This window comes from Myripristis murdjan, chromosome 11 (assembly GCF_902150065.1).
Source record: "Myripristis murdjan chromosome 11, fMyrMur1.1, whole genome shotgun sequence".
Taxonomy (NCBI): Eukaryota; Metazoa; Chordata; class Actinopteri; order Holocentriformes; family Holocentridae; genus Myripristis; species Myripristis murdjan.
This window is the reverse complement of record NC_043990.1, coordinates 12,455,947-12,481,380: the sequence shown is the minus strand read 5'-3', so window position 1 is coordinate 12,481,380 and position 25,434 is coordinate 12,455,947. Positions and strand designations below refer to the sequence as shown.

General features: G+C 42.0%; 1 protein-coding gene across 1 annotated transcript in view; it reads right to left on the bottom strand.

Annotated features, from left to right (window-relative positions):
* The window catches only part of osbpl10a (oxysterol binding protein-like 10a), a 64,943-nt gene extending 48,766 nt beyond the window's left edge, over window positions 1-16,177 (bottom strand). Inside the window, exons 1-2 of the mRNA XM_030064512.1 lie at window positions 15,552-16,177; window positions 4,765-4,940 (exon numbers count right to left, since the gene is read on the bottom strand). Of these exons, the coding sequence (XP_029920372.1) occupies window positions 4,765-4,940; window positions 15,552-15,820 (445 nt within the window). The 5' untranslated portion in view covers window positions 15,821-16,177. The remainder of the gene's footprint in view (window positions 1-4,764; window positions 4,941-15,551) is intronic.
* Window positions 16,178-25,434: the final 9,257 nt, after the last annotated feature.

Sequence of the window (25,434 nt, the reverse complement as noted above, 5' to 3'; positions counted from 1 at the left end):
ACAACTTGACCCTTTATCATTGGCTGACTGTCTCACAGAGGCGTCACATGATAAATAGCTTAATTTGTCATCTGAACATTCAGACGTGATTAAATTCCCGCTGCTCTCCACCTTTGCTCAGCAGTGATACACAAAGCCCTGCAGCCTACACATCGGATAATGAAACACCCCCTTTTTCACTGGTGTAGAGTTGTGTATGGGCAGTAGTCATAAATAGTCCTTACCAGGGTTAGAAGCAGCTGGTATAACGTCTATGCAGACCTGCAGAATTGCCAGGTTTGTGTGTTTTGTGGAAAAAGCGTGCTATTTTTAAAGAGAGATGGAGACGGGAAGCGCAACATATCTGTCAATATCTGATGTGATCACCTGGCAGATCTCAGTCTGTACTCCGCCACTGTTGGCTAGCAGCAGTACTGGCTGTAGATACTGTTCAAGTTGTATGTGCTTTGCCCTCTAAGTGGCTTTGCTTTTGGTTTACATTATCAAGGATCCAACTTGGCGCCTGAGAAACATATTTGCAATCAAGTGGTAGGGACCATCTAGAGGCACACCCCTATAAAAACCCCTGTGGAAAGGACACTAATCTGTCCTTTCCATGCTGGTCAGGCATAGAAGCCATGGGAAGAGTACGACAAGGGAAGACAAGTGTCACGTGTTCGAGGACAAGGCCAGCACTCTATTCCTCGAGCTTCAAAGTGACCTGCCCACCCTTTTCTCTTCCTCTTCCATGAGACTGGGTATCCATGAGACGCATGGTCCCTGCTGCTCCTGGCTAGCTGCAGCCTGCAAGCTCTAGAAGAGGAAATAAATACACTCTACACTGGCTCACAAAACATAAATGATGTACTGTGAGCCAACAGTTAGAAACTGTGATATCGATAACATGTACAGCCCTTACGCTTAGAAACGTCACAGCTCCCTACTATTTTCCACGACTGGATCACGAGCTACTACTGTGTGGGTCACTTATGGAAAATCAGCCACAGCATGCCGATTTGTCTGTGAATGTGCTGCATCATTTAATTAGGAAAATCTTGGTAGCAGCAGCTGGACCACCACATAAAATCCACGGGCAGGTGGAGCTGCAGAGTCTCAGGGGAGCTCTTATACCATACTGTAAAGGCTGCCCTGTGTGTTCAAGAGTTATTTGAAATAAAAGATAATGGTGGAAGTTTTTGAGAAAATAGGTTCATATTTGAGCGTTGCTGTGGCTCTGTCATGAATGCACCATTTTTTTTTTGTTTTATCTGCAAAAAATTCTGGAGGTTTGCGAGCTACTCTTAAAATACAGTGGAACATTGGAAATTTATTTGGTGGTTTGATTTAGGGAGGCTTACTTTGTCTCCATCATACACCGAGGCATTGTATTACCTGCAGGAAACACCAAGTTTATCAGGAGAGCAGACTGCAGAAAAAGAAACTGTAGCTGTGGAGTCTCAGGTTATATATCAATGCTTTAGTCATCAAGTTTTATCCTTTGAGGTACATAGAGCTGATAATGCTACACATTTAGAGTATCAGTCTTGTTGGTTATTTTCAACCCTGTTCAGTGCGATCATGTATTTTTCTGAGTTTGTAGATACACAACACATTTATACTGCTGTGCTTTGTTTCCAGGAGGCAGACAGTGTGTGTGAGATTGACCAAGAGGCAGGTGAGGGTCAGTTTAGCTGCAGTGACCCGGATATGGTGGATGACCCAAACCAGCCTGACCCAAAAAAACACTGACGTACAGAGACTTTCCAAATCGGATCTTATAGAGTATATTTAAAATCAGCAAATACATACTGAATGAAGCAAGTGTTTTGCAGAATCAAGCTATTTATATGTGTATGTGCACGTGTGTCTGACACAGCAAAAGAGAAGAGCAAGTACACACACACATAACTGTGTATATTGTCATCAACAAGCACAATTATGTCCCTACCAATGTTAAAACCCAAGCTTACGCCCTTGCCCTTTATATTCCCCACCTTTTGCTAATTACCCAGCGCTCCCTCAGTTGTGAATCAGACAAAGCCTGAGTCTGGCGTACAGCTGCGTTAGATGTCACAGCTGCTACCCCACCCCAGCCCCGCAGCACAAATTACACATTATGACATTCACAAAGAAACATTATTAGGACTTCTAATTAAATTTTGCACAGAAAACACCTCAAAGGAGCGTCGGCACCGTGGAAAACGCGCGCGTGCCGCCCTGCTGCACCTTAAATACCAGTTAGCGGTGAGAGAAGCCATTCGAAAGCATTCAAAAGCCTCTCGTCAAAAGGGCATCAGCATGAGAATAAAGGCGACATTTAGAGCTTGGACACAGACCATCAGTGAACTCATACCTTTGGGTGGTTTACTGTTACCAGCCTAAGCCCGGAAAATGGGAAACTGACTCCTGATTGAACTTTGAACTTTCTTCTTCCCCCCGAGGAAGACCTTCAGGGGTTCCCATGGTAACCGATGCCAGATCTAAGCCTACTTAGAAGTCTTAATCACCAACTGGTGAGGATGTGTATTTGACGGGGCTTTGCTCCCTGCTGTTTGAAGCAAATTGAAGTTTCCAGTACAAATGTTGCCACGGCTCTTGAAGCGCTTTCAGTGTAGGAAAATGTAACGGTCTGCTTTTACTTGATTTGATTTGATTTGATTTTTATTTATTTATTTTGGCATCAGTCAAGCCCTGAGACAGGCCTTGGGTTTGGCAGAGCCGATTCACAAGATCGCACACCATTTCTCAGTGGGTTTCTGGGGGAATTCTTGAACCTCACTGACGAGTTTTAATGCCTCTATATTCATTCAGACCTAAGCCGACGCTTTCCAGTGAACTGTGCAAATACCTCTGCCGGCAAGCTACACCACCAAACTTCTTTTCTGTGGGATTATTGTTTCCTCTTAGCTCTATACACATGGATCACTGAGTTATTCGGGGAATATAGGCCAAGTTATTCTGATATCCCCCTTTGGGAGTGTAAGGGGACATTCCAGAGGCTCAAGCAGAGCAACAGTGCAGGGAGTCTCTCTCGCCTCAATGGATACAGGTCAGTAGCAGCAAAGACCTTCAGCACACTGATCAGCTACAGTCTACACACATAATTATCAGCTACCAGATCTTAAAGTGACATTTCACTTCAGCGCCATGTTTTTTAGCTTTTATTATGCACTCGCTTCACAAGTCTTCCACAACACGATGGCTCAGATTTCCTACCAGTGGGCAGCAAATTTAATCACACAAATACGACACATATGTTTTTACAAGCGATGACGGGGATTTAAAGATGCTCTCTCAGAAAAAGAGAGAGAAATATCAAGCGCGTCAGCAGTTAACACACACTTCAGGGGCAAAGCAATGTCGGAGGATTACAGGCCACAATGTCATGCTAAAGTAAATGTCACAAAAGATAACAAATATTGAACCCAAAGAGAGGGAGTGCTGTTATACTGAATATCAGCAGCACTGTGTCAGTGGCAATAAGCAACAACAGATTGTGATTATACTCAGGTTGTGATACTAATTTAATCAATTTCGGCTTCGAAAGCACAAATAGTTCCCTCAGAATCCAACCTTCCACAGAACTGAACATAAACACTTCACAGTCGCATGCTGCCTTGCCTGGAGGTTTCCGTCGTGGTATCCACACACGGTGCTTTGTCGCCCAGAGAGTTGGCTGTAAGGCAGTGCCACCTAACCCTCAATGTAACCGTAGCTGTAACCAAAACCACAAGCTGGGAGGCGGTGCTCCCTTACAGTCAACAGTGGGGCCATTCAAAATTGCAGTCCCATGGCATTTTTGCACTGTTGAGGTGCAAAGTTCATTACAGTGTAGATCCGAGTCGTGACATAGCCAACCACCTAGGGAAGTAATTAGTTGGGGGCGTATTGTGTGCTCTACTTTGTCCTTGTCCTGTGCATTCACCGATCAGTGACAGTATTGCCCCCGCCCCACTCGCCAAGGAGCATAAGGTGGAGATAGGATGTTGATGAAGGTGTTAGTGATGTGCTTGATGAACACTGAGATGAGAGGTGAAGGGTACAATAAAATCACACTTAACAAAAAAATGCACCCTGCTTTCCTTAACACATATATCTAATGTGGCACTGTGTCATCTCACCTCAGACAGCAAATGAGCCAACTCTGCCTCTGGTAATACACATAATCAAACGTCAGAGTGTTGCTGTACTGAGTAACAGCACTCATGATATGCCTCTTGTCCAATCCAATCACTCGGTCGGATCTCACTGTTGTATGAAATGAAAAGTCACTTCATCAAGTGTTACAGGAAAGGATATCAATGTAGACAACAACTTCACTTTGATGACTACACACGACAGAGTTGTCTTTTGCATCCCCTCCCTTAGATTCATCACTATGAAAGGGAATATTTAATGGAGAACAGAGTAATTCTTGTTAAGGTCACTCAAACTAACTTCTGCACACGAGAACATAATAAAGCTCCTTTGCCGAGCGCCAGAGGAGAGCAATCATTACATCCGGTGCAGCGAAAGTTGTAATTCAGAGAGACATGCGAGACCTTCACACAACTCTGACAGTCAAACTCTGCAGACTGAATTCTAATAGGCACTCTGCGTGTCAAGGTGAGGGCTACTGTTCGTAAAACCTCACAGGCAAATCCGGTCTCGGTTATGGAGTCTGTGCTCGCTCTGCAGTAACCCGCGTGCTCAGGATCTGTGTCGTTCCAACGTAAAGCGCTCACGCTCGACTGTGTGTTTGTGGCTTGCCAAATAAGGGCGGCCGCGGCCACCGTGAGGTCATACCTCTGAGTTTGTACAGCTCTCCATTGACAGAGTTTACAATGAACATGTGTGGAGCCTCGTCGCTCGGGGTTACCGAGGCACCAATCAAGGGCAGGGACCCTCGCGGCTTCTGGCTCTTTCCCTGCTCGTTGACAAAGTACTGCAGCTGTCCCAACTCTGGATCTAACACAAAGTACCTGCAGGGAGGGGGGAGACACAGAGAGAGAGAGAGAGAGAGAGGGAGAGACAGACAGAGAAAGAGAGAGAGAGAGAGAGAGAAGTAATGGGCCAGAGAGAAAAGGGGGGACAGGAAAATAGGAGAAAACACCGTTAATGTTATCATCATTTTGTTTTATGTTCTCATTATCACAGTCTGTTTACTGTTACATTTTTTTTTCTGTTGCTGTTGCTGTGGGTGCACAAACTTTTCACGGTGTGGGTGTGTAAAAAAGAGAGAGAGAACGCGAGAGAGAGATAGAGAGAGAGTATGAATGAGTACACTGTGAGATGAGGCGAACGAGGGCACGCGTGAAAATACACAGCACCCTTTAATTCCTCATCTCCCCATGCAATGAAACCTGTGGGATTTTATTTGCCGCGTCGCTCCACACGGAAGAGCCACAAAAATTGCCCCTCCCCGCAAATTAAGGTCTGCCTTCGCCAAACACAAGGCTCAATCCCAAATTACTCAAGGTAGTGATTCGTGTGGTCATCTCGAGCACAACCCACAGTTCGAGGCGTGAAAATTAAACCCTACATGCACACACAAACACACACACACACACCACCCCTCCATGTGATTAATGAATCACTGTGTAATTGAAACTGTGCCTCGCTCATCCTGGGCTGCAAATAAAATAAAATAAAAACAACCTCGGATGCACACATGCACACTCACACACACTCACACACAAGCAGACACATTTAATTTCCTTCTTCCAGTAATGTGGCCCCCGTCAGATAGCTTTTGGATACGCTGGTCGTGAGAATGAAAAGGATTCTAGATAATACTGAATATTACAATTATTGCATCCTTCTTCTAAAATACTGAACCCCACCCCCCTCATCCACCCACCATCCAAACTCATGGGACCATTGAGCTTTGTTATTCTGATGCCATCAGTCTGGAACGTACTGGAGGTTTCAATCTAGTATTTATGGCAGTGGGTGAAATTCTGTAACCTCTAGTAGTAATAGGATAAATGATATTTTTGCAGTCGATGCACAAGTGCTTCTCAGATTTAATCGTGATTTTTTTTTTTTTTTTTTTTTTTTTGAGGGGAGGGTTGGGATTCTGCACAGTGGAGAGTGACAGGAACAAAACGTATAGCAGAGTTATGAAATGCAGCAAAGGGCCGGGGTACAAATCCTCAGCTGGATTTGTACCCAGGCCACCGTGAGGTACACACTCAAATACTGATTTTTGTTTCCGATTTACTGTTTTATTTGATTAATTAACTCGACAATTTTGATTAATTTATATTTAGAATTCAGAATTAAAAAAAATGCAAATAATAATGATCATAATGTCATGTACATAGAACATGAATTTAGGAGATTTTAGAAAAATTCTGTTTTTCATGTTGGGTTTGTGTTGAGTTGGACAAAAGCCCACCGTCCTCCCTGTCAAATTCTCGTGATTATATCTTATTCTGCGATATTTCTATGAGACAATACTGAGATATTAAAAATGCTGATAGCATCCAAGCTCAGCCTCCTCAGACAAGCCGTTCTGCTCCACTTCAGCTTTGCTCTGCGTCTGCAGCTCAGCACAGACCAGGCTGACGCTGGGTGGCTTTGGCTGACCTTTCCGCGGTTGTGTACAGTTGCCTGCGATAACAGCCGTCGTCTTTGTCCTATCTTGCGGCTCTGCACACAGGCGCCGATTTCTCTCCTTTTCCCAGAGATTCCCCGCGCTGCAGATCAATGCTCTCTTTCCATGTACGATTAAAGAAGCTACGGTATTGACCGAGCCTCTGCAACAATCCTTGCCAGTGTTTTACATGGGTCAATAACTCCACTGTCAACACAGGCAGCCTCGGCTCCATGGCGTGTTTCACCAGGCTCCCTCATCCACACCTTGGATGTATTTGATTCTAGGGTTTTTCGAGGTATCACATCATAGAGAAGTCGTTTTCTTAGGTGTGGTTGGGTTTTTTTTTTTTTTTTGTTCACAGAGTTCAAAGAGCAGCAATAAATAGTTTCAATCTGCCCGTATGCTCCAGGTTACTGTCTCTGCCTTGCAGCAATAGCACTTTGATCCATCAGAATAATTAGGGATCATATTCCCTTGAAATGTGTTGCCTGTGTTGACTTCATATTCAACGATTCCCTGAATCTCTATGCACCCGTTCTATGAGCTATCTGAGCAAATTAAATATACCTTTGCATTCAAGTGTCTTCAGTCTCTCATTTGTGGCCTTTTGGGAGGCCTCACCGTTTTCACTGATCACTGATCATTAGTGGGCACCACATTCTCTCTCATCTATGATACCATACAACATTAAAAGCCTTTCCTTTTTGGAATGTAGGTTCAACAAAATCATGGCCGGACAACAGGAGCTCAGCCCGGTGAATCACTGGGTATTCCCACCAACCTTGTGTTGCAATACATAAAAATAGAGAGGCCATGTCGTCCTGACTTTGACTAAGACTGCTGCTATGGCACAGCATGTATTTACTGTTCCCTAGTCCAGTGCAAGCATTACAGATTTCTGCACTGCCAAAAATTTCCACACAAAATTCATTTAGAGTTGGGTTTAGCTAAAAAAAAAAAAAAATGTCCCTAGACTTTTGACCAGCCTGGCTCAAATAGTCTGCCAGACATTGCCTTATTATGCACATGAAGAATAGAATCATTTTATAAATAGGAAGATAACATACATCCCTAAAGGGAAAAAATGTATTTATGTAATTTGCCTCTCATTTAGTTAAATCTTTTGTTTAATGTGGACCATTTTAACCTTTATTTATGCTGGCTACAGTCGCTGAGCACAGATGTGCATGTTCAGCAAAGCCATGCTTCACAATCTCACATTCACACACACACACACACACACACACACACACACACACACACACTTTGTGGTGGAGGAGACACAAGGAGAGAGGAGACACAAAATAGAGAAATGAGAAGAGGGGAATGTGCCAGCAGGAAGGATTGTATTGCTCTTTTGTGTCTCGCTTTATTGCGTCCCCCCTCTCGCCTAAGCGCAAAAGTAAAGTTCCACTCTTCTATATTGGAATGCCAACTTTTTCCAAACAAAAAGAAACATTCGGGCTGGAGCCCCAGATGCCCAGGCCTAACAACACCACTGATTGTGAGTGACTACAGTCCATAAATATGCAAGTCATGAGAGAGCAAACAAACTAAAGAGCTCCACGCCTGCATCCTTCACCTTAGGCATTTACCCAGGAACCCTAAGGATTTCTGCAGATCACAGAGCGAATAGTGCTGTTAGGAAAATACCACACACACACACACACACACGCACACACACACACACACACACACACACACACACACACACAGAGTCTTGCCAGCTCCATCACAAGAGTAAGTGATTTACGTCAGCTGCAGATAACCGGAGAACTTTGTGCCTGCGTCAGTTCCCATCCTTCTTCCTCTCTCTCCCAAACACACACAGACACACACACACTCTCTCGCTCACATGCACACACACACACACACACACACACACACACACACACACACACACACACACACACACACACACACACACACACACACACACACACACACACACACACACACACACACACACACACACACACACATACAAGCTCTTATCCCCTGTTCAGTCAGCAGAGTGATGCTTCTACTTTTGACCCCTCCAGGCAGTCTTGCTTCTGCAGGTTAAACCACCAAACAGGTCTTAAACATGATGGATGGCGCTGGATAACAAACCCTGGGGCTTACACACAGCCTCTTGTGTCAGGACAATACTGACAGAGCCTGACCAGGGAGGCTGGGCTCTCTGGGCTCACAGTGAACTTTTAACCTTCTGGCAGCTAAAGCACAGGCAGACTGGGCCAAATTTAAAAAAAAAAAAAAAAAAAAAAAAAAAAAAAGATGGACAACAATGATGTTAAAAGTATGCAAACAGTGTTATTGCACATTTTAAGACACTGCAAAAACAATCACTCTCCCTCACCAAACCAGCTCTGCTGAACAGTCAATTTACCATCCACAGCGATCAGTTTGTTTCCAAATCGCAATTCATGTTTCCATGACAATTTCATGACGAATACTGGTGAGCATTCATGTTAACTTGCTACAGTTTACAGCTGGATGGCGGATGTGGGTGCCTCAGCGTTTTTTTGGCAGGCGACCACTATCACTGAAGGATTTATGTAATCCAGAAATTTGTTGTTTGTCTAAGTGTCTGGTGCAGCCACTCTTAGCGTTAAGCCCCTGACTTCTTGAAAATAGGATTATGAATAAATCTAGCGACGATTTCTAAAACTTTGCAGACTTTTGCATATTCCTCCAGGCATGGAAAATAAAATACTTACATTCAGTGATTCATTTAGCTGCTCAAGAAAAACAGATATGCATTATAACAACCAGCTGTATGATACATATGCATCTTTATATCATTAAAATTAATCACTTCCATAATAATAGCAGTTATACCAATCTAAGAGCTTAGTCAAGCACATTTATCCACACCAACAGAGACAGAGGCCATTTCCTAATGGTATTAACACTGATGCTGCAGGAAAAAGCCTGTCAGCAGAATTTGCGTCTCCTCCCTGGACTTTTGGCAGGTTATGCAAAAACTGCACGAGGTAGGCTGCAAGAGAAAAACGGTATGTCACGCTGGTTATTGGCAAGAAATGTGGCTGATGGCTTTTCAGTTAACATAAATGTGACTGGTGTGTTTGTCGTAAAGGTTATAAGGAGCCGACGTGTTATCGCCTCACACCGTCATGAGTACGTGTCAAGTCTGAGCTTTGATCAGCAATAGTGCTTATCAATCTGACATAAAAACCACGGCATCGACCAACAGATTAAGCAGCTACAGTAACAACAGCACACTGCTTACACCAGATGGAAGCTATCTCAGACTGAAATTGAAATTCATTACCAAAAGGCACAGCAAAATCTAAATGGACATGATTTTTTTTTTTTTTTTTTAGGAAAAGGAGAGCTACTTAAGGCCCCAAGGATTCCTTCTCCTCTCCGCCAGACACTCACAAGAGCACATTACCCTGACACCCAGCTTTGATCAAAGCAGCACAGCACGGATCCTTTCCATTGTGCACATCTGCAAAGAAATGATTCATCCCTCGCTAAGTACTCTCTACCCACCTGGATGCACAGGGAGATGTAAATATAGAATCTACACGGAGAGCCTGGACCCACTTGTAGACCTGGCCTCCTGTCACACACTCAGTAGAAACCAAAGAGTGTAAAATGAGAGCATTCAGAAGTTTCAGCACACTGTTAAAAAGTGATTTGAAAACAAATAACGTAACAGTTCTGGATTTATGTTTTGACACCTATCTACTTAATCGCTGACAGCCTTATAGGTAGAATTTAAGCAGAGAGATTCATCAGACGAAGGTTAGGAAACAAGCTCACTGGACGTTGCAGTTTTGAAAATAATCTGAATCTAAAGTGCAATGGAAGAATTTTTACCCCTTTCTTAGAAACCAGGCTAAATCAGTCTCCTGCATCACCCTGGAAACCAGCTTCCAGCCACCATCCTCAATCAACACTCTGCTGTGGTTCAGCAAAGAAAATCAACAAAGGACACTGACTGGGAGCTGAGGTGGCACACACGGAGCGCTTAGTCTGTCTAAACGTGCAGAACTAATGGCGCACACACACACACACACACACATACACGCACACAGAAGCACGCACGGCACGCACATTACAAGATGTGCATGTGTTTAAAAGTTCGTCCAGCCTTCATCTGCACAATTAGTGGCAGAGGACCAAATCAAGGGAGTAGTACCTTCTGTCCTGTTGCACGGTGGGTGTGATACTGCACACTGCAGCACATTACAGTCAGTCTTACTTGGAACATGCACTTGTTTGTGCTAATCATGTCCCTGTGTGTGTGTGTGTGTCTGTGTGTGTGTGTGTGTGTGCATATTTGTGTGTGTGTGTGACTGCACAAAATAGCCGTCCCTCTGAGTGCTGCACCCTGATTGTTAGGCTGGGGATCCTAGTGACACCATAATGCAGAGTCAACCCATTAATCCAGAAATAGCCTCTCAAATGCAGGTCTGCCAGCCCATAAGCGCCAAGCAGGTGAGTACTTATACATGTAAACGTGTGTGTGCATGCATGTGTGTGTTCTGCAGAAACAACAAACACCAAAACTAATACATTTGTGCCAACACAGACACACACATACACACAACACCTACACAATATAACAGCCCTTCATACTGACACATGGCCGCCCACGCATTGGTAGAATTTAGCTCAGGTCCACTGCTCACCACAACACAGCTTGCCAAATACACAAAATGTAATAATGTTTGTGTTTTTTCATGTGATAAATATTGGAAGGTAACTGACAAGCCTTATAATTACCCCAGCACCGACTCCCACCAGTGCACCGCCTCTCCTCCCTCAGTCATTTTCATGTTTGAGTGCTGTGGCCATTCGGAGAGGATGGGAATAGTTAGGAGTTGTTGTGTAATAACATGGACGAGGACAGACTTATGCAAGAAAATTTTTGACCCCCACCCCTAAACCACAAGTTGGCCAACCTCGTTATAACAAAGGCTGTAATTATCTCGCCTATATTTTTCTAGCAGCATTTGTGAAATTACAGGTCAAAGTTTTAGATTTTGTCTCATATCTGCTTTAAAAAAAAAAAAAAAAAAAAAAAAAACACCAGATTTATCTTATCTCTTGGGGGTGAAAAGGTATCCAGTGCCTGGTGGAAAACCGAATATACATTTCCCACTAACTACCTTTAAATCTCACACAGTTAATCTTCAAACACAGGAGGAAAAACAGTGGTGGTCCTTATCAGCTTATAGGGAGATACTGTGAGTAAAACTCTGCTTTCCTCCGCTAATTACAGCTTATCAAACCGTGTCGACAGGTTAGGCTCTTGTTGCAAAATGAGATACCCCCTTTCTGAAATCATGAAACTTGCTATTATCAGATGCTGAAGTAAAAGTAAAACTTGATATGGAATCCCAATTCTGCCATTAGCTTAACTAGTTTAAAAATGTCCAGAAAATAGCTATATTGCTATGTAAAGGATCAAAGTTTTTTTGGGAATATGTACATAAACCACAGGTAACATATTTCTCTCCAAATGGACACATAGGTTTTTTTTTTTTTTAATGAAATCTTAATATGCAGTGTTGCATATCTAGTGTGTCTTTTCATAATAACAGCTTGGCTCCAAGAAAGGATTTTATCTTTATTTGCTCAATTCATGTCAGGGCTGGTGTGGCTTGATAGACAGTAACTATATGTAAGAGTTCATTTGCCAAAACAGATCCAATTATATCTCCTTCAGATCTCCAACTGTATGCATTTCTCTGAACTATGTTTTTCACCACATAATATCATTCAAAAAAAAAAACATAGGATAATGCACAGGCGATATTGACTTTTATTACAAGCAACAGTCGGGTCTTTTCTTGTTCTTTCTTGCATTTACCTCTGTTTGCAAATTAACTCTTTATACATGCAACTGTTGTGATTTAGCATGCGCTACACGTTTCAAAGAACCTGTTTGTGGCAAAATATGATTAGTGGCCTTAAAAACAACTCCAAAGCACTTTCCTCGAAAACAATTAAAACGCTCTTGTTGTCATGGCATGGTCGTATTAGAGCTTTAAACAAACTATGAGGCACTTCAGCACCAAGTCTTCATTGGTCTGAGGTTTTTTTTTTTTGTTTGTTTTGTGTTGATGGGGGGCTAATAAAGGGCTTTAAAAGAGAGAGAGCCTTGGAGTTTTCTTGTGATTTTGAAGTTAACATATATCCATATTATATAGTCTTTCAAAGCAAAACGTAATTTTAAAAAGTTGCATTTCACTGATACCTGGATTATGTGTGGATGAGTTCATGAGAGGATTTATCCGACAAGGACTGACTGTAGATTACAAAGGCTTTCTGGTTTGATGTTGATTTTTTTTGTCAGTGCTCACTGTACCTATCTCTATATACACATTTAGGCTATTTGGGCTTCAGGCCATGGCAGCAGCCCAGGTCAGTGAACCAGAAGGAATCTCTCCTTGAAAGCCAGACAGTCGCCTTTAAGCACACTGAAATTGAAACAGGACGGGTACCATCGACCTCAAAGAACAAACTGATCTCTTTATATCCTTCCTGATAACAGCTCAGAGCTACCAGGACAGTCTGCTCCTGTTCATAACACCCTACACACATCAATAATTCAATATTATCATTTATCGTCTTTCAGTTGAATCATGCTGTGATGATATGGCGATACTGTGATACACAATTCTGTAGTCTAAAATGATAATGAGCTAATTTTATTCCAAAACTCTGACTAAATGAGGTAGTCAATGCAATGCAGTGAATGTTTATTTAAAGCTGCAGTAAGAGATATTTGACCACTAGAGGGTGTTGAGAGCTCAAAGTCGGGTACATCCTTCTTTTTCATATAAAATATATTCCGAAAAAGAATAGATTTCAAAAAAGTGTTTCTGGGATGGAAGTGAGGACTGCATTTCACTCTCACAAGAGTCTTGGTGGATTACTTGGATTATTTTATTTTTTTGTCTAACCTCCAAATTGAAAATGTTTAACTGCAGACTTTAAGCTACAAGGTAAGCTGATTTGAATGAGCTTGAATGAGATGTTGCTGCATTTAGCACTGCAGCAACAGAGGCACTCGCATGACTGACTTGAAATTTGGATGTTTATCTGCAAAATGTGCGGTGTCTCTGAATTAAGTGTGTTTGTCTAGGCCTTGGTTATATAATTAGGGGTACAAAAGTCTACATATTTAAGGCCATTTTGCGCATATAAGCTGTATTGTGATACATATTTGATCTAGAGCCAGGTGATGTGGACATAAATCAAATATCACAATATCTTTCATCAAATACCTTGATATTGCTGCTGCAATGACAGTGTAAAGGTGACTATTGATTCTTTCCATATGATACATTTACACACAACACTTTTGAAAAAACAGTCACCAGTAATGTAAATGTGATGACCAAGAAGGTAGAGTCAAACAACAAAACAGCTACAACGGTCTAAAAGGTTGAGAAAGTTGCATCCCTTTACTGTAAGCAATGCCACCTTTAAAACCAGGTAAAGACAACAGTCATGCTGCATTACAATATCCAGAATCACAGAGTATCTTGTGTCATATCACAATACAGATTTAACAATACATATCCCAGCCCCAATACATCTTTACTATTGTCTTAGTATTGATATCAAACATATATGAAATGACTATCTGTATCTTTTTGCTTCTTTTTTTCCAAAAAACTTCTACATCATCCTCAATTTCAGGTATTCTGTGAGTGTGTGTTGAGTGTATGCATTAACCTGCATCTTCAGCCTAGCAGCTTAATAGGAGAGCAGCAAGCAGTCATTCTTTCTCCCTTTGTATCAGCCACCCCACACACACACAGACACACATACACACATACACATACACACACACACACACAGCCCTCTCTCTCACATGCACTGGCCTCTGGCCCAGATCATACACTAACAGTCTCTTCCAGTATGCTGCTGAGGCTGGGCTGTCCTCCTCACTGCAGTAATGTTATAACCACGACAGGACAGCCAGTTGGTTTTCACCATTCAAACTGCTGTGTGTGTGTCTGTGTGTGTTAAAAACTGAAACCATTACCGTCACACAGAGCCTCCAAGACACAGCACCTATATAATTCATGGTTACTGTGCATATTATTTTGTTGAGCTGACATGAAACTTAGCAACAACAGGCTTTCCACTCCTCTTAAAAGACACAGAGAACCGTCAAATCACCTCGAGAAAGTTTGACAAAACAACAGGTGTAGACCTGAATCATTTTTATCACCTTGGCAGCTCTGCATAAAACCTCACTAGTCTCTTCGTGCTCTGTGGTGGGATGAGCCTACTGACGATTTTAGACCCATAAATGCTTCATGAACTAGAGCTGCACAATAACGCACTGCTGTGAACAGTTGCCTCTGAGATATTCTGTGCTTCATTACAAGAGTGGCTGCAGCAAAATATCCTAGTATCCCAAGACGAGGCATGTTATCAAAACAAGGAGCAATAAGCAACCAAAACCCTTTGTATCAGCCTTGTTGCAGGCGCTGTAGCAGATAAGGATTTGGAGTGTAAACACACATAGACTCAGTCAATGGATGTTTTTATTGGTGGACTAGACTTCCACCACTGCTTTAGGCTGCCACAGTTTTTTCCTGACCTAAATTCATAGTAAGTAGCATCAAACTGATGCAAGTTACATGAGGATAGGATGAGTTATGGGGTAAGTGGGGGCGAGAATGCATCAGAGCTGTTCTAGAAATTTGACTCTTTCTTGTCTTATAAGAATATCCTGCTGCAGGACACTGTTCTCCTACCTTTCTGTTTAGTGGCAGTGGCAGGCCTGCAACCCTGCACAGCGTGTATGCACAGTTTGAATTTGCACCCCCTGACCTCCCCGCTCCCCCCCCCTCCTCCTCCTCACAGTGACGTGTTGGGCAGAAGTGCAACGTGGACGGGGCAAATAACAACACGAAGCCATCGGACACGGGATCCGGTGGCTAATACACAGTGCACTATCCCCCCCACCCCCCTCTCCATGTGCGTTGCCTACCTGTTCTGCCAGCCTTGAATCAGGTTGGTGTATTTGCTCAGCACTCCTTCCAGCTGTCGTCTGTGCGCTTGCTGCAAATTCATGCTGTTCCCCAGCAGAGCTCCCCGGCTGCCTGTCGCTCCAGCCGGGCCACCCAGGGAGCCTGAGCCGGGGCTGTGCGACCCGGTCCTCCCGATCTTTCTAACGGAGTTTCCCCGGTCCGAGGAGGCGAGCGGGCCGGAGTTGGGTTTGTGCGTCCCGGGATGAGGACTGCAGAGCGCCTTGTCCATCCTGGCGACGGGACGGCGGAGAGGAGGAGGGAGAGGGAGGGGGGAAAGGAGGAGGAGGAGGAGGAGGAGGAGGGGACAGGGATGGACCAGCAGCAGCAACAGCAGTAGGGAAGATTTCACCAGAGCATAAGTGGTAAACAGGGCGCCGAGGGTCTCCCGAGCTAAACCAGAGGCATCGGATGTGCGGTGTGCATGTTTCGCCGATGATTCAAGCGTCCCTCGGTGCGGGAGAGAGCGGACATAGTCCTCCGTGTCTCTCTCAAGGACTTGCGCCTTCCACTGCGGTGGTTGGTTGTGTGGCACGGTGCCTCTCGTCCAGCGTTTTCCTGTTGGGAAGGGAACAGCAGAGCGCAGACACTCCCCCTCCACTCTGGACCAGCCCCCGGATATTACAATGCAATCTTATTACACATCATCACAATCCCAAAAAGAAGTGGGGATAAAAAACTGGAAATACAGCCAACAGCGCCAAATCGGCTTATCAGTTTGGGCTGTACATGTGTGCGGTGGATATATATTTAAAAAAAAAAAAAAAAAGTATCTCCAATATGTCACAGATAAGTTCGGTTTATTTACATTTGTGCAATTTTAAATGTAAACATCACAGCACGCTACAGAATGCTATATCGAAATAGTGAGATGAAAAAAAGAATCAATTAAGTACAAAAATATTAATCTAAGCTCACTAGAGAGAGCCATACACAATTATTTTCAAGCCCCTGGCAATATTTAACATTTTAGGGAAATTAGGAGATAAAACAACTCCATACTGTAAAATAAAGGAAAGCATTAAGTTGCTATTGGGCACAAGGGGACAGTATAAGTTCCTGTATAATATATCCTAGGGTTATCACAAGAACATTGTGAAGATAGGAGATAAAACAACAGCCTACCAAAACATGCATTAATGTCACCGTAAACTCACTAAAAGTTCCCATGTTGTCATTCTATGAACAATAAACGAATATTATAGTGACACCATGAGAGATATAACAATAAATTCACTGCTGAAAACCACTGACATGCAAGTCCCTATAGAAATATTATGGTAGCCTCAGGAGAGAAAAACTACCATGGGGCAGGATATGTGAGGGTCAGTCTAAGTTCACTATTGACCGCCATACAAACCCCCCATGGTCACATGATAGGACAGCATTACACAACAGGGCAGAAAAATACCATAAAATACAATGTTTAAATTCATAACTGACTATTTACACACAAAGAGTCCCAAGAGGAAGAATGTGAAGATATTAAAGGAGCATTATAGTGATAGTAGAGGAGATGAAACAATGCCATGCAACATAAGGTAATCATAAACTCATTACTGAATACCACAGACACAGTATAAGGTTCCACTGAAATAGTATGAGAATTTTATAGGATTTTTTTTTTTATCTGGGTTGATGCAACAATAGGCCAATACTCAATTTAAATTAACATTTTGCTAACTGGATTAGCTTTGTAGACTTCTACTTTGGATGCAGGTGAGAGTTTCACATGTCCCACATCATATCTCTGTGTACTTTCCAGCATTGCCTCATACAGAGCTGGATTAATTAAAAGTTATTCGGTGTAAGGGCCGCTTAACTACTTGGGGTATTTTCTTCTGAAAGGAGGGAAGCACAGGAAAAAAAAAATCTTATAATCTTTTCCTCTCCAGCGTGGGAAATTAATCTTATTTTCTGGTCCAGCAAAGCCAAGGAATGAAACTAATTTGGGGTGTAAAGGAATTTTGACTTGGTGCAGTTTTACTTTCCTCTTAAAGGCCACATGTAGACCTGCAGAAGAAGACCTAACCTCTACAAGCTTGTTATTCAAAGGCAGAAGGAACACCAATTAAAATAAAATATTCGTGTAGATATTCCATTTACCCTGAAACGTGGTACTCTACTTAATGCCAGAATTCATATACAATAAAAAAAAAAAAGTGTAATAATATTGACACAGACAGCAGCACCATGTTACTTTCCCTGGTTATTTGATGCGCAAGGTAATGATGTGCATTATCTATATTTATACTAGAGATTCACCATTGGTATTGGCATAGTTGTTATCAAAACACACCACATTCACACGCACACAAACAAAACCATGACAACCAAGATGAAAGGGATACAGTGATGGAGAGCAGACTGAGAAGCACTGCAGGTTGTTAAGAAGGGACTGGGCTTGTGCTGAGCCATCGAACACATGAATCTCCGCAGGACACTTACCACAGCACGGGATGAATTCCTGCTGCTCGTCAGTTGAAGCAGCCACAAAGCAGGGATCAATAAAAGAGAGGAGGAAAATCCCTTAGTATGAGAGAGTCAATGGTTTGTTAAAAGCTTTTGCAGAAAGTCAAACTCAGGTCAACTGCATTATCTGTATGACAGGTTATGCTGGTTATACTCTGCAGCCTTTGGCAATACATTAATTTTAACAGGTATAAAGCCTAGAGATATAGACTAAACAGTTACATGCAATGGCCAGTTTAATGAGGCAACTGGTTCCTGCTGCAGTGTCATAATCAAAATGTCCAACATTGTGATCAGTGTCACTCTGCTCCTCCTCTTCCTCATCTGCTTCTACTGCTTCATCATCTCTATCATCCCATCATAGGCAGTTTAACGCCTTGAACCGTAATTTTCCCTTCAATTTTCCCTGAAGTAGCTTCTAAGTAAAAAAAAAAAAAAGTATTTTTCTACAATGTACAACAAAGTCATATATATTTTCTGTATCTGCTCGTTGCAAGGCTTCATTTAACCTACATCACATTTATATTGAGTAAAAATTTCAAACCAAGATGCCATTGTTTTATAGGTGCACCATTATATCTGTATGTCCTATGCATAATTTTATACACATTTCTTTGCAGCTCTGCAGGACATATGGTATATTTGCAAACCTTTTGGAAACCTCCACTAGCATTTAACAGGAACTCCTGTTAAAGCATGCATCTTTAATCCACAGACCCACCAATGGAGCTGGCAGAGCTGAAAAGGTTTAAACAACTTAAACAACTTTAAACAAACCGCAGCCACTGTCACTCTATCAGAACCAAATGAACACTTGCAAGAGGCAGCAACCACAGGCACAGCTCAACATGAGTGTTATTACCTCAGCGCTGTAAAACATAAATAAACACGTGCAGAGCCATGATTTGATACTGCATGTGTCTATTCTCTTGCAGGCATCACCCCACCCACACTGACATTACATCAATTTATTCCATTACAGTTCTGTCAACCAGTTCAGATTTATGGCAGCTGTGGCCGCCTGAGGTGCCGCCCCGTCAGAAACCACTTTACACATTCCCATGATCTGATGAAAAAAAAACTGTATCTCTAAAATGATGACTTTTCAGGGACTAAGAATAGCAGCCATGGTTTTACCTTGAACACTTTTACCTACACTTTTCAGTTCATCAAAATGATTTGTTAAGTCCAAGGGTTGTAGAAATTTCACAACCATAGAGGGCCACGCAATCTCTCGATCTAAGCCAAAATCTGAGTATCACCACAATTCAATTTAAGAGGATTTCACTTGACAATGACAATATTTCTAGCCCATATCTTTGTTTGGTGTCATGTGTATCAGTCTCGATAGCAGAAGAATTGCATCAAGAATAGAGTTCACTTTTTTATCGTAGGGCATATTATGTCTCTATTGATGGGGCTGGGTTGCTCAAAGCATGGCAGTGAGATCATCCTCATCCCTGTTGGCTTACAGTGAAAGCGCTGCAGTTTTGTGTGTACAAAGATGCTACCATCAATCTTCCATCATAACAAATGACTAGTTATGATGAATTTAGTTTCCACTGGAGGCTGGCAGCTGTCAAGCTCTTAGAGGGCTTGTTTTGCATTCCCTAATGTTGTATTTTTTACTTATGAAAATTACACCCAGTGTGTCAAATCAAATCTTTATCCCAGCAGATGTCCGGTGATGCTGCAGTACCACTTTGTTTTGGGGAAATTCAAGCTTTAGTGCCTATACATCAGCTTAATGTGTTCAGGTTATTCAGATGCATGGGAAGAGGCTTAATATCATCTGTACATGCTGGAGAGAAAGAAATAATTTGATATACAATACATACATGAAGATAGTAACTAGCCCACATCACCTCTCAAATGAAGAAAATATGAACAACAGCTATCTCTAGATGGGAATATTTATTGATCAAACTAATGGAATAAAGAAGCATGTATACATATATACAATTAAAACAAGTATTGAAAGAAATTATGCATGAATGACTACATGAATGGGAAAGTAAATGAAGGAATGAAAGAGTGAATGAGCATTACATTAAAAAGTTATTATGGACAGCATGGACGAATTAATAAAATAATTTGGAGGTCAGTCAAATCAGAAATTAATTCAAACACAATGAGAGGCAACTAAAGCCAACTGAAATAGGGAGCAATTTAGGAGAGCTCTTTTCCATGGTTGCCATCGTGACAGCCAGCCAGAGGGGAAGTGAAAGCAGTTGGATGAGATGTTCAATTTGGAGGATGAATCCAACACTGGACAGGCTCAGACTAGCAGAGGCCAGAGAGGCAACACACAGCTGGTGTGTGTGTGTGTGTGTGTGTGTGTGTGTGTGTGTCTAACACAAAAAGTCTTTAAAAAGTCTTGAAAACAGTCTTTGCTCAGTCTCAGAAACTTGTTACCAAAAACGGTCACTAGGTGGCAATGTGTCTACAGGACAGCAATGCTTTACTGTAAAACCTAAATGTTGACAAGTCTAGTTAGTTCATTGTTCATGAAAATAATTGCACAGAGAAAGAGAGAGAGTGAGAGAGAGAGAGAGAGAGAGAGAGAGAGAGAGAGAGAGAGAGAGAGAGAGAGAGAGAGAGAGAAGCCCCACCCTTGCTTCTTCTTTCCTGTAGAACTCCAAAGTAATGTAGGATTTTAGCATGATGCAACTTTATATGAATGTTCCAACTGTACTGAAATGAATGAACTCAGAAAACAAGCATGTGCTTGTATGCATGAGTGGATGAGTTCACTGGTTCATGTGAGGTTTTAGGGGGAATGTCAGGTCGCTCCAGTCTGTTCCAGACAGTGTCCAGTTTGTTGTATCTGGCAGAAAATCCCCAAACTGTCCAAGTTAATGATCCTAGTTCCAAGGAGAACCTGGCTTTTTAGCTCTCTTCAATGTCACTGTGGCACCATTATACCTTGAGGTGAGCTCATTGTGTTTGTGTGTGTGCATGTGTGTGCATGTGTGTGCTTTTACACACATAGGTAGAATGTTAAGACTAAACCACATAATGTTTCTGAAAGAATCCCAACTTGCATTCCTGTGTTCACTACATTTATGTAAAGCGTTCATATCTTCTATCATGTAAGCAATATGCATCTGGACCTGGATCAAGTCATTCTTATATTCATAGAGTAATAGGAGTAAGTTTGCTAAGAGCACTAGGCTTGAAGAATACAAAACTTTTACCAGATGAAAGTCTGTCCAGCAGATTTGGCATTTAAAACTGTGACGGCCTTTCAGGAAATAATTGGTGATTGATCGCAAGTCTCAGCAAAGCAAAACCTCAAGACTCAGCTTTAGAGATAAAGCAGTGGGAGGACGTCCTCTATCAGGCACCGCTGCTATCGCTTCTTTCTAATGCCTTCAATTTTCACGGCGTAGTAAGAATTCATACCTTTATAACTGATACTGGCATCTGAAAGGTGACTTTGTGGCGATTGGCACAACGCAGCACTCTGTGGTTTTTGTTCCTTGACACATGTTAGAACAAAATGTTCATTGCTTAGTCACTGCACATCTTGAAAGGTTACAGGAAAAAGTCTCAGTAGCGGGATTCATTTTGGAACAAGCTGTCCAATAATGATGGTCGTATTTCATCACACATCTTATCAGTGTGAGGTTGTACGTCCTTGTCCCTGCAAGATATCTGGCAGACTGGAGCCCTGTCTGGGAAAAAAACAATCAATGTCTATCACTTTATGTGCAAACACACACACACACACACACATACACACCCACCCACCCACCCACCCATATACACACACACACACACACACACATATATATATATATATATATATATATATATATAAAATCTCTCTCTCTCAACAGATTGAGATCTCAGAACCCAATAAAACTGCACCAAGAGACATGGCCAACTTTGGCTTGTAGCTCTATTTCAGTGACTCTGCGTTTATAGAAAAAAAAACAGGTAGATCAGATTAGCATTTTACCTAATTGTTCTTGGCAACCACAGAAACAGAGATTATCTAGAGTTTGTTTCTTTTGAGAACATTATATCTGCTCCGAGGCTGGCCAAGAGGGCTGCTTAAAATGCCTCTCAACCTCACGAAAGGAGCTTATTTGACGTGTGAAATGAGCTTAACTTTCTTTGGCGGGTGTTATCGTAGTTCGACTGGAATGCACGCCCAAAATTGAAATCTCAAGGTCAAATGAGGCATAACTGTGTTTCAGTTGTTTCATTTCTGAGGCATTTCACACAGCGTATATGACAAATGCTGATGCCTGATCTGCCAAAAGCTTGTGGATGCACAACAGCCTGCATTATTCACAAAGACCTGCACCCTCACCAATAAGTACTTAATGGACTGGAGGGGCTATTGACCCTGTATGCTGACAAGGTTAGCAGCATGTGTGTGTGTGTGTGTGTGTGTGTACTTGTGTGTAACAGAAACAGAGAGAAACAAGCCTAAAGAAGGAGATAGGAATATTGTAGTTTAAGTGTATGCACCTATGGGTGAATATTTGAATTTATGTCTACTCGCTGCCTCTATCTATGCATCAAATTCCAATTTAACAAGTCACTTTTTCTGATATTCAGTCTTAATAATGTCAAATGTCATTTCATTGATACTAGTGGGCTGATCTGCTATATTTTATGAAAAATCTGAAACTGCATTGGAAATGAATGGGATTATCTCATCCCACAGGCAGATTTTTTCACTCGTTTGAAGACAAATAGGCGTATATGAGACTACTTGAATAAATGAGACTGAAGTGTTTGCAGTGTAGGAGGGCTGGACACGGATACTATACAATTCATACTCTGACTCCTTGTGAGTCAGGAACCCTCAGTGGTAAATCATCACTCTCAAGGACAGAGAACCTCTACATCTCCAAAAGAGGGAGGATGTGTATTTATGACCTGTAAATCAACACAAAAGCACTTAGCTAGTGCATGTCCATGTGACCATAAACCCCCAGCCACCCACATGATTTACATATTCATCACTAAATCTTCTCATGGCAATCTGTTTGGTTAGATAAAGACTTGGGATGATAAGGTTCATCATTTATTGAGACTCCAGTTTGGCATTGCCTTTATCTGGTGGCCTGGCATGGGTGGTAAAAAGAGTGTCATGGAGGCGTAGTTGTGACAAAGACCATCTTAAATCCAAAAGGTCAAAGCTTTGATCCCATCAAGTGTCTTTCAGCAGCAGACTGAACTCCTCTAGTTCCAATAGGTTTTATTTCTTTCTTCTGTAACCCATGTGGGAAACAGAGGCCTAATAGGTGAGCGGGTTTATGGAGTCTCACAGAAATTTATGCAGAAGTAAAACAGAGAGGGAGAGGTGCAATAGTGTGGCAACAAGGTCAGTTGCACAAGACTTATTTGTGACTGAATATTTCATCAAAATCTAATTGTCTGTGAGCAGCTGATGGCTAAAGTAAAGGTCATGGTGCCAAGTCTTTATACTAATGAGCCCTTCACTCCGAGGAGAGTCCTTCCATTAAATCTCCTTAGAGGATGAGTATGGGACTGCAAACACAAGACATGGACAAAGACATAGGAAAGATATGACAGGCCTTCAGGAAAAATTGTCTCTAGCACCTGGTAGGCTCAATTATTACTCAGCTGAACCGGAGGAGAAAGACCCCAATTAGCGCTCCAGCTTGACACTTCTGTTTGTCAAAGGCCCCTCTGGCTGGAGTCTCCAAATGAGAAGATAACAGCTAATGGCACTGCTTGATTTCAGGCTTCTCCTGTAAAGGGGACACTTCAGAAAGATGACTGCCTAATAATGTGACCAGCTGAAGATGGTCAGTCCTCCAGAGCTTGTTTCAGAGCTCTGAAAAAATCTCTGATCTACCTCAACTCTCGGCCTCTTTTTTTTTTTTTTTTTTCATTTTCTTTTCTTGTGGAGTGCACTTGCATTGCCCGCTACTCTCAAATGCCTTCACATATGTGCGTGTTGGCCATGTGGTGGGTTTGGCATTACAAATGTATGCTGTATGACTGACCTTTGTTCAAACCCACAGAACTTTCCTTTAAATTCTGGATAGATATCAAATATGTCCTCCTGAATTATATTGGAAATGTGTATAAAATTATGCATAAGACATGTAGATATATTCTGTTTTGATGTAATGGTGCAGCCAAGAAAAAATGGCATGTTGGGTTACTTCACTTAATATACACTATACGGACAAAAGTGTGGAGTTGGTCCCCCTTTGCAGCATAACAGCTCCTACTCTTCTGGTAAGGCCTTCTACAAGATTTTGGAGCGTGTCTGTGGGAATTATGAAGGCATTCATCCAGAGGAGCATTTCTGAGGTCAGACATTGATGTTGGATGTGAGAGCCTGGTTCATCCCAAAGGTGTTGGGTGCTCTGTGAGGGCCAGTCAAGTTCTTCCACACCAGACTCACCCAACCATGTCTTTATGAAGGTTGCTTTGTGCACCGGGGCTCAGTCATGCTGGAACAGAAAAGGGCTTTCCCCAAAGCGTTAGCACAAAGTTGGAAGCAGAGAATTGTCCAAATGTTTTGGCAAGCTTTCACAAATGTTTGTAAAGGCAGGCTGCTTGGCTAGCTGCTTGTTCTTATATACCTGTGTGGCAATCGGACTGAATGCAACACCTGAATTCAATGATTTAGATGTGTGTCCCAATTTTTTTGTCCATATAGTTTAAGTGTGACATAGTTTTAATGAATCTTTGCAACCAGCTGATAAAAAAAAAAAAAAAAAATCTAATTAACATGTTACATCAGGAGAAATTTAAGGGGACAGGCAAGTTCAAGGGGTAAAATGCTGTTTGAGTGAAAGCTGTTCATTAAACACACTGTAAGTTATAGATGTATGAGAACCAGTAATCTTATGAGGACTTCTTTATAGACAAATTTAGGTTTTATCTCTCCCAGCTGTCAAGATGGAGAGGTAATCTTGATTTGTGGTATTGAGCTGTCAAAAAAAAGCACCATTTATTTATTTATTTATATTCTGTTTTTAATTGCACTGTCGACATCACTGAAAATGAGGCCCTGCTCTCAATGATTCCTCAAGATAATAATGGGTGATAAGAGGCTGTTGGCTAATAATTCAAACTGACTTTTTAATGACCATGATCATATTTTACAAAGAAATTATACAGGTTGTGTCACAGGTCAGTTGTGATGAAGTCAATGATTTACACCCTGAGGAGGACTATTAGGGTTTGATGTGGAGTTATGGTGGATGTGCTGTTTCTTGAAAGAACATTAGAGACATCTACTGGCCAGAGAGCAAACCTGGGTTTCGGTCGGAGAAAATGGAAAGCTTATTTCCATGGTGCCATACATCCTTTGTTGGGGAAAATGTCATCAGTTGCGGTTCATCATTTGACATCTATATAAATTTATGGTTG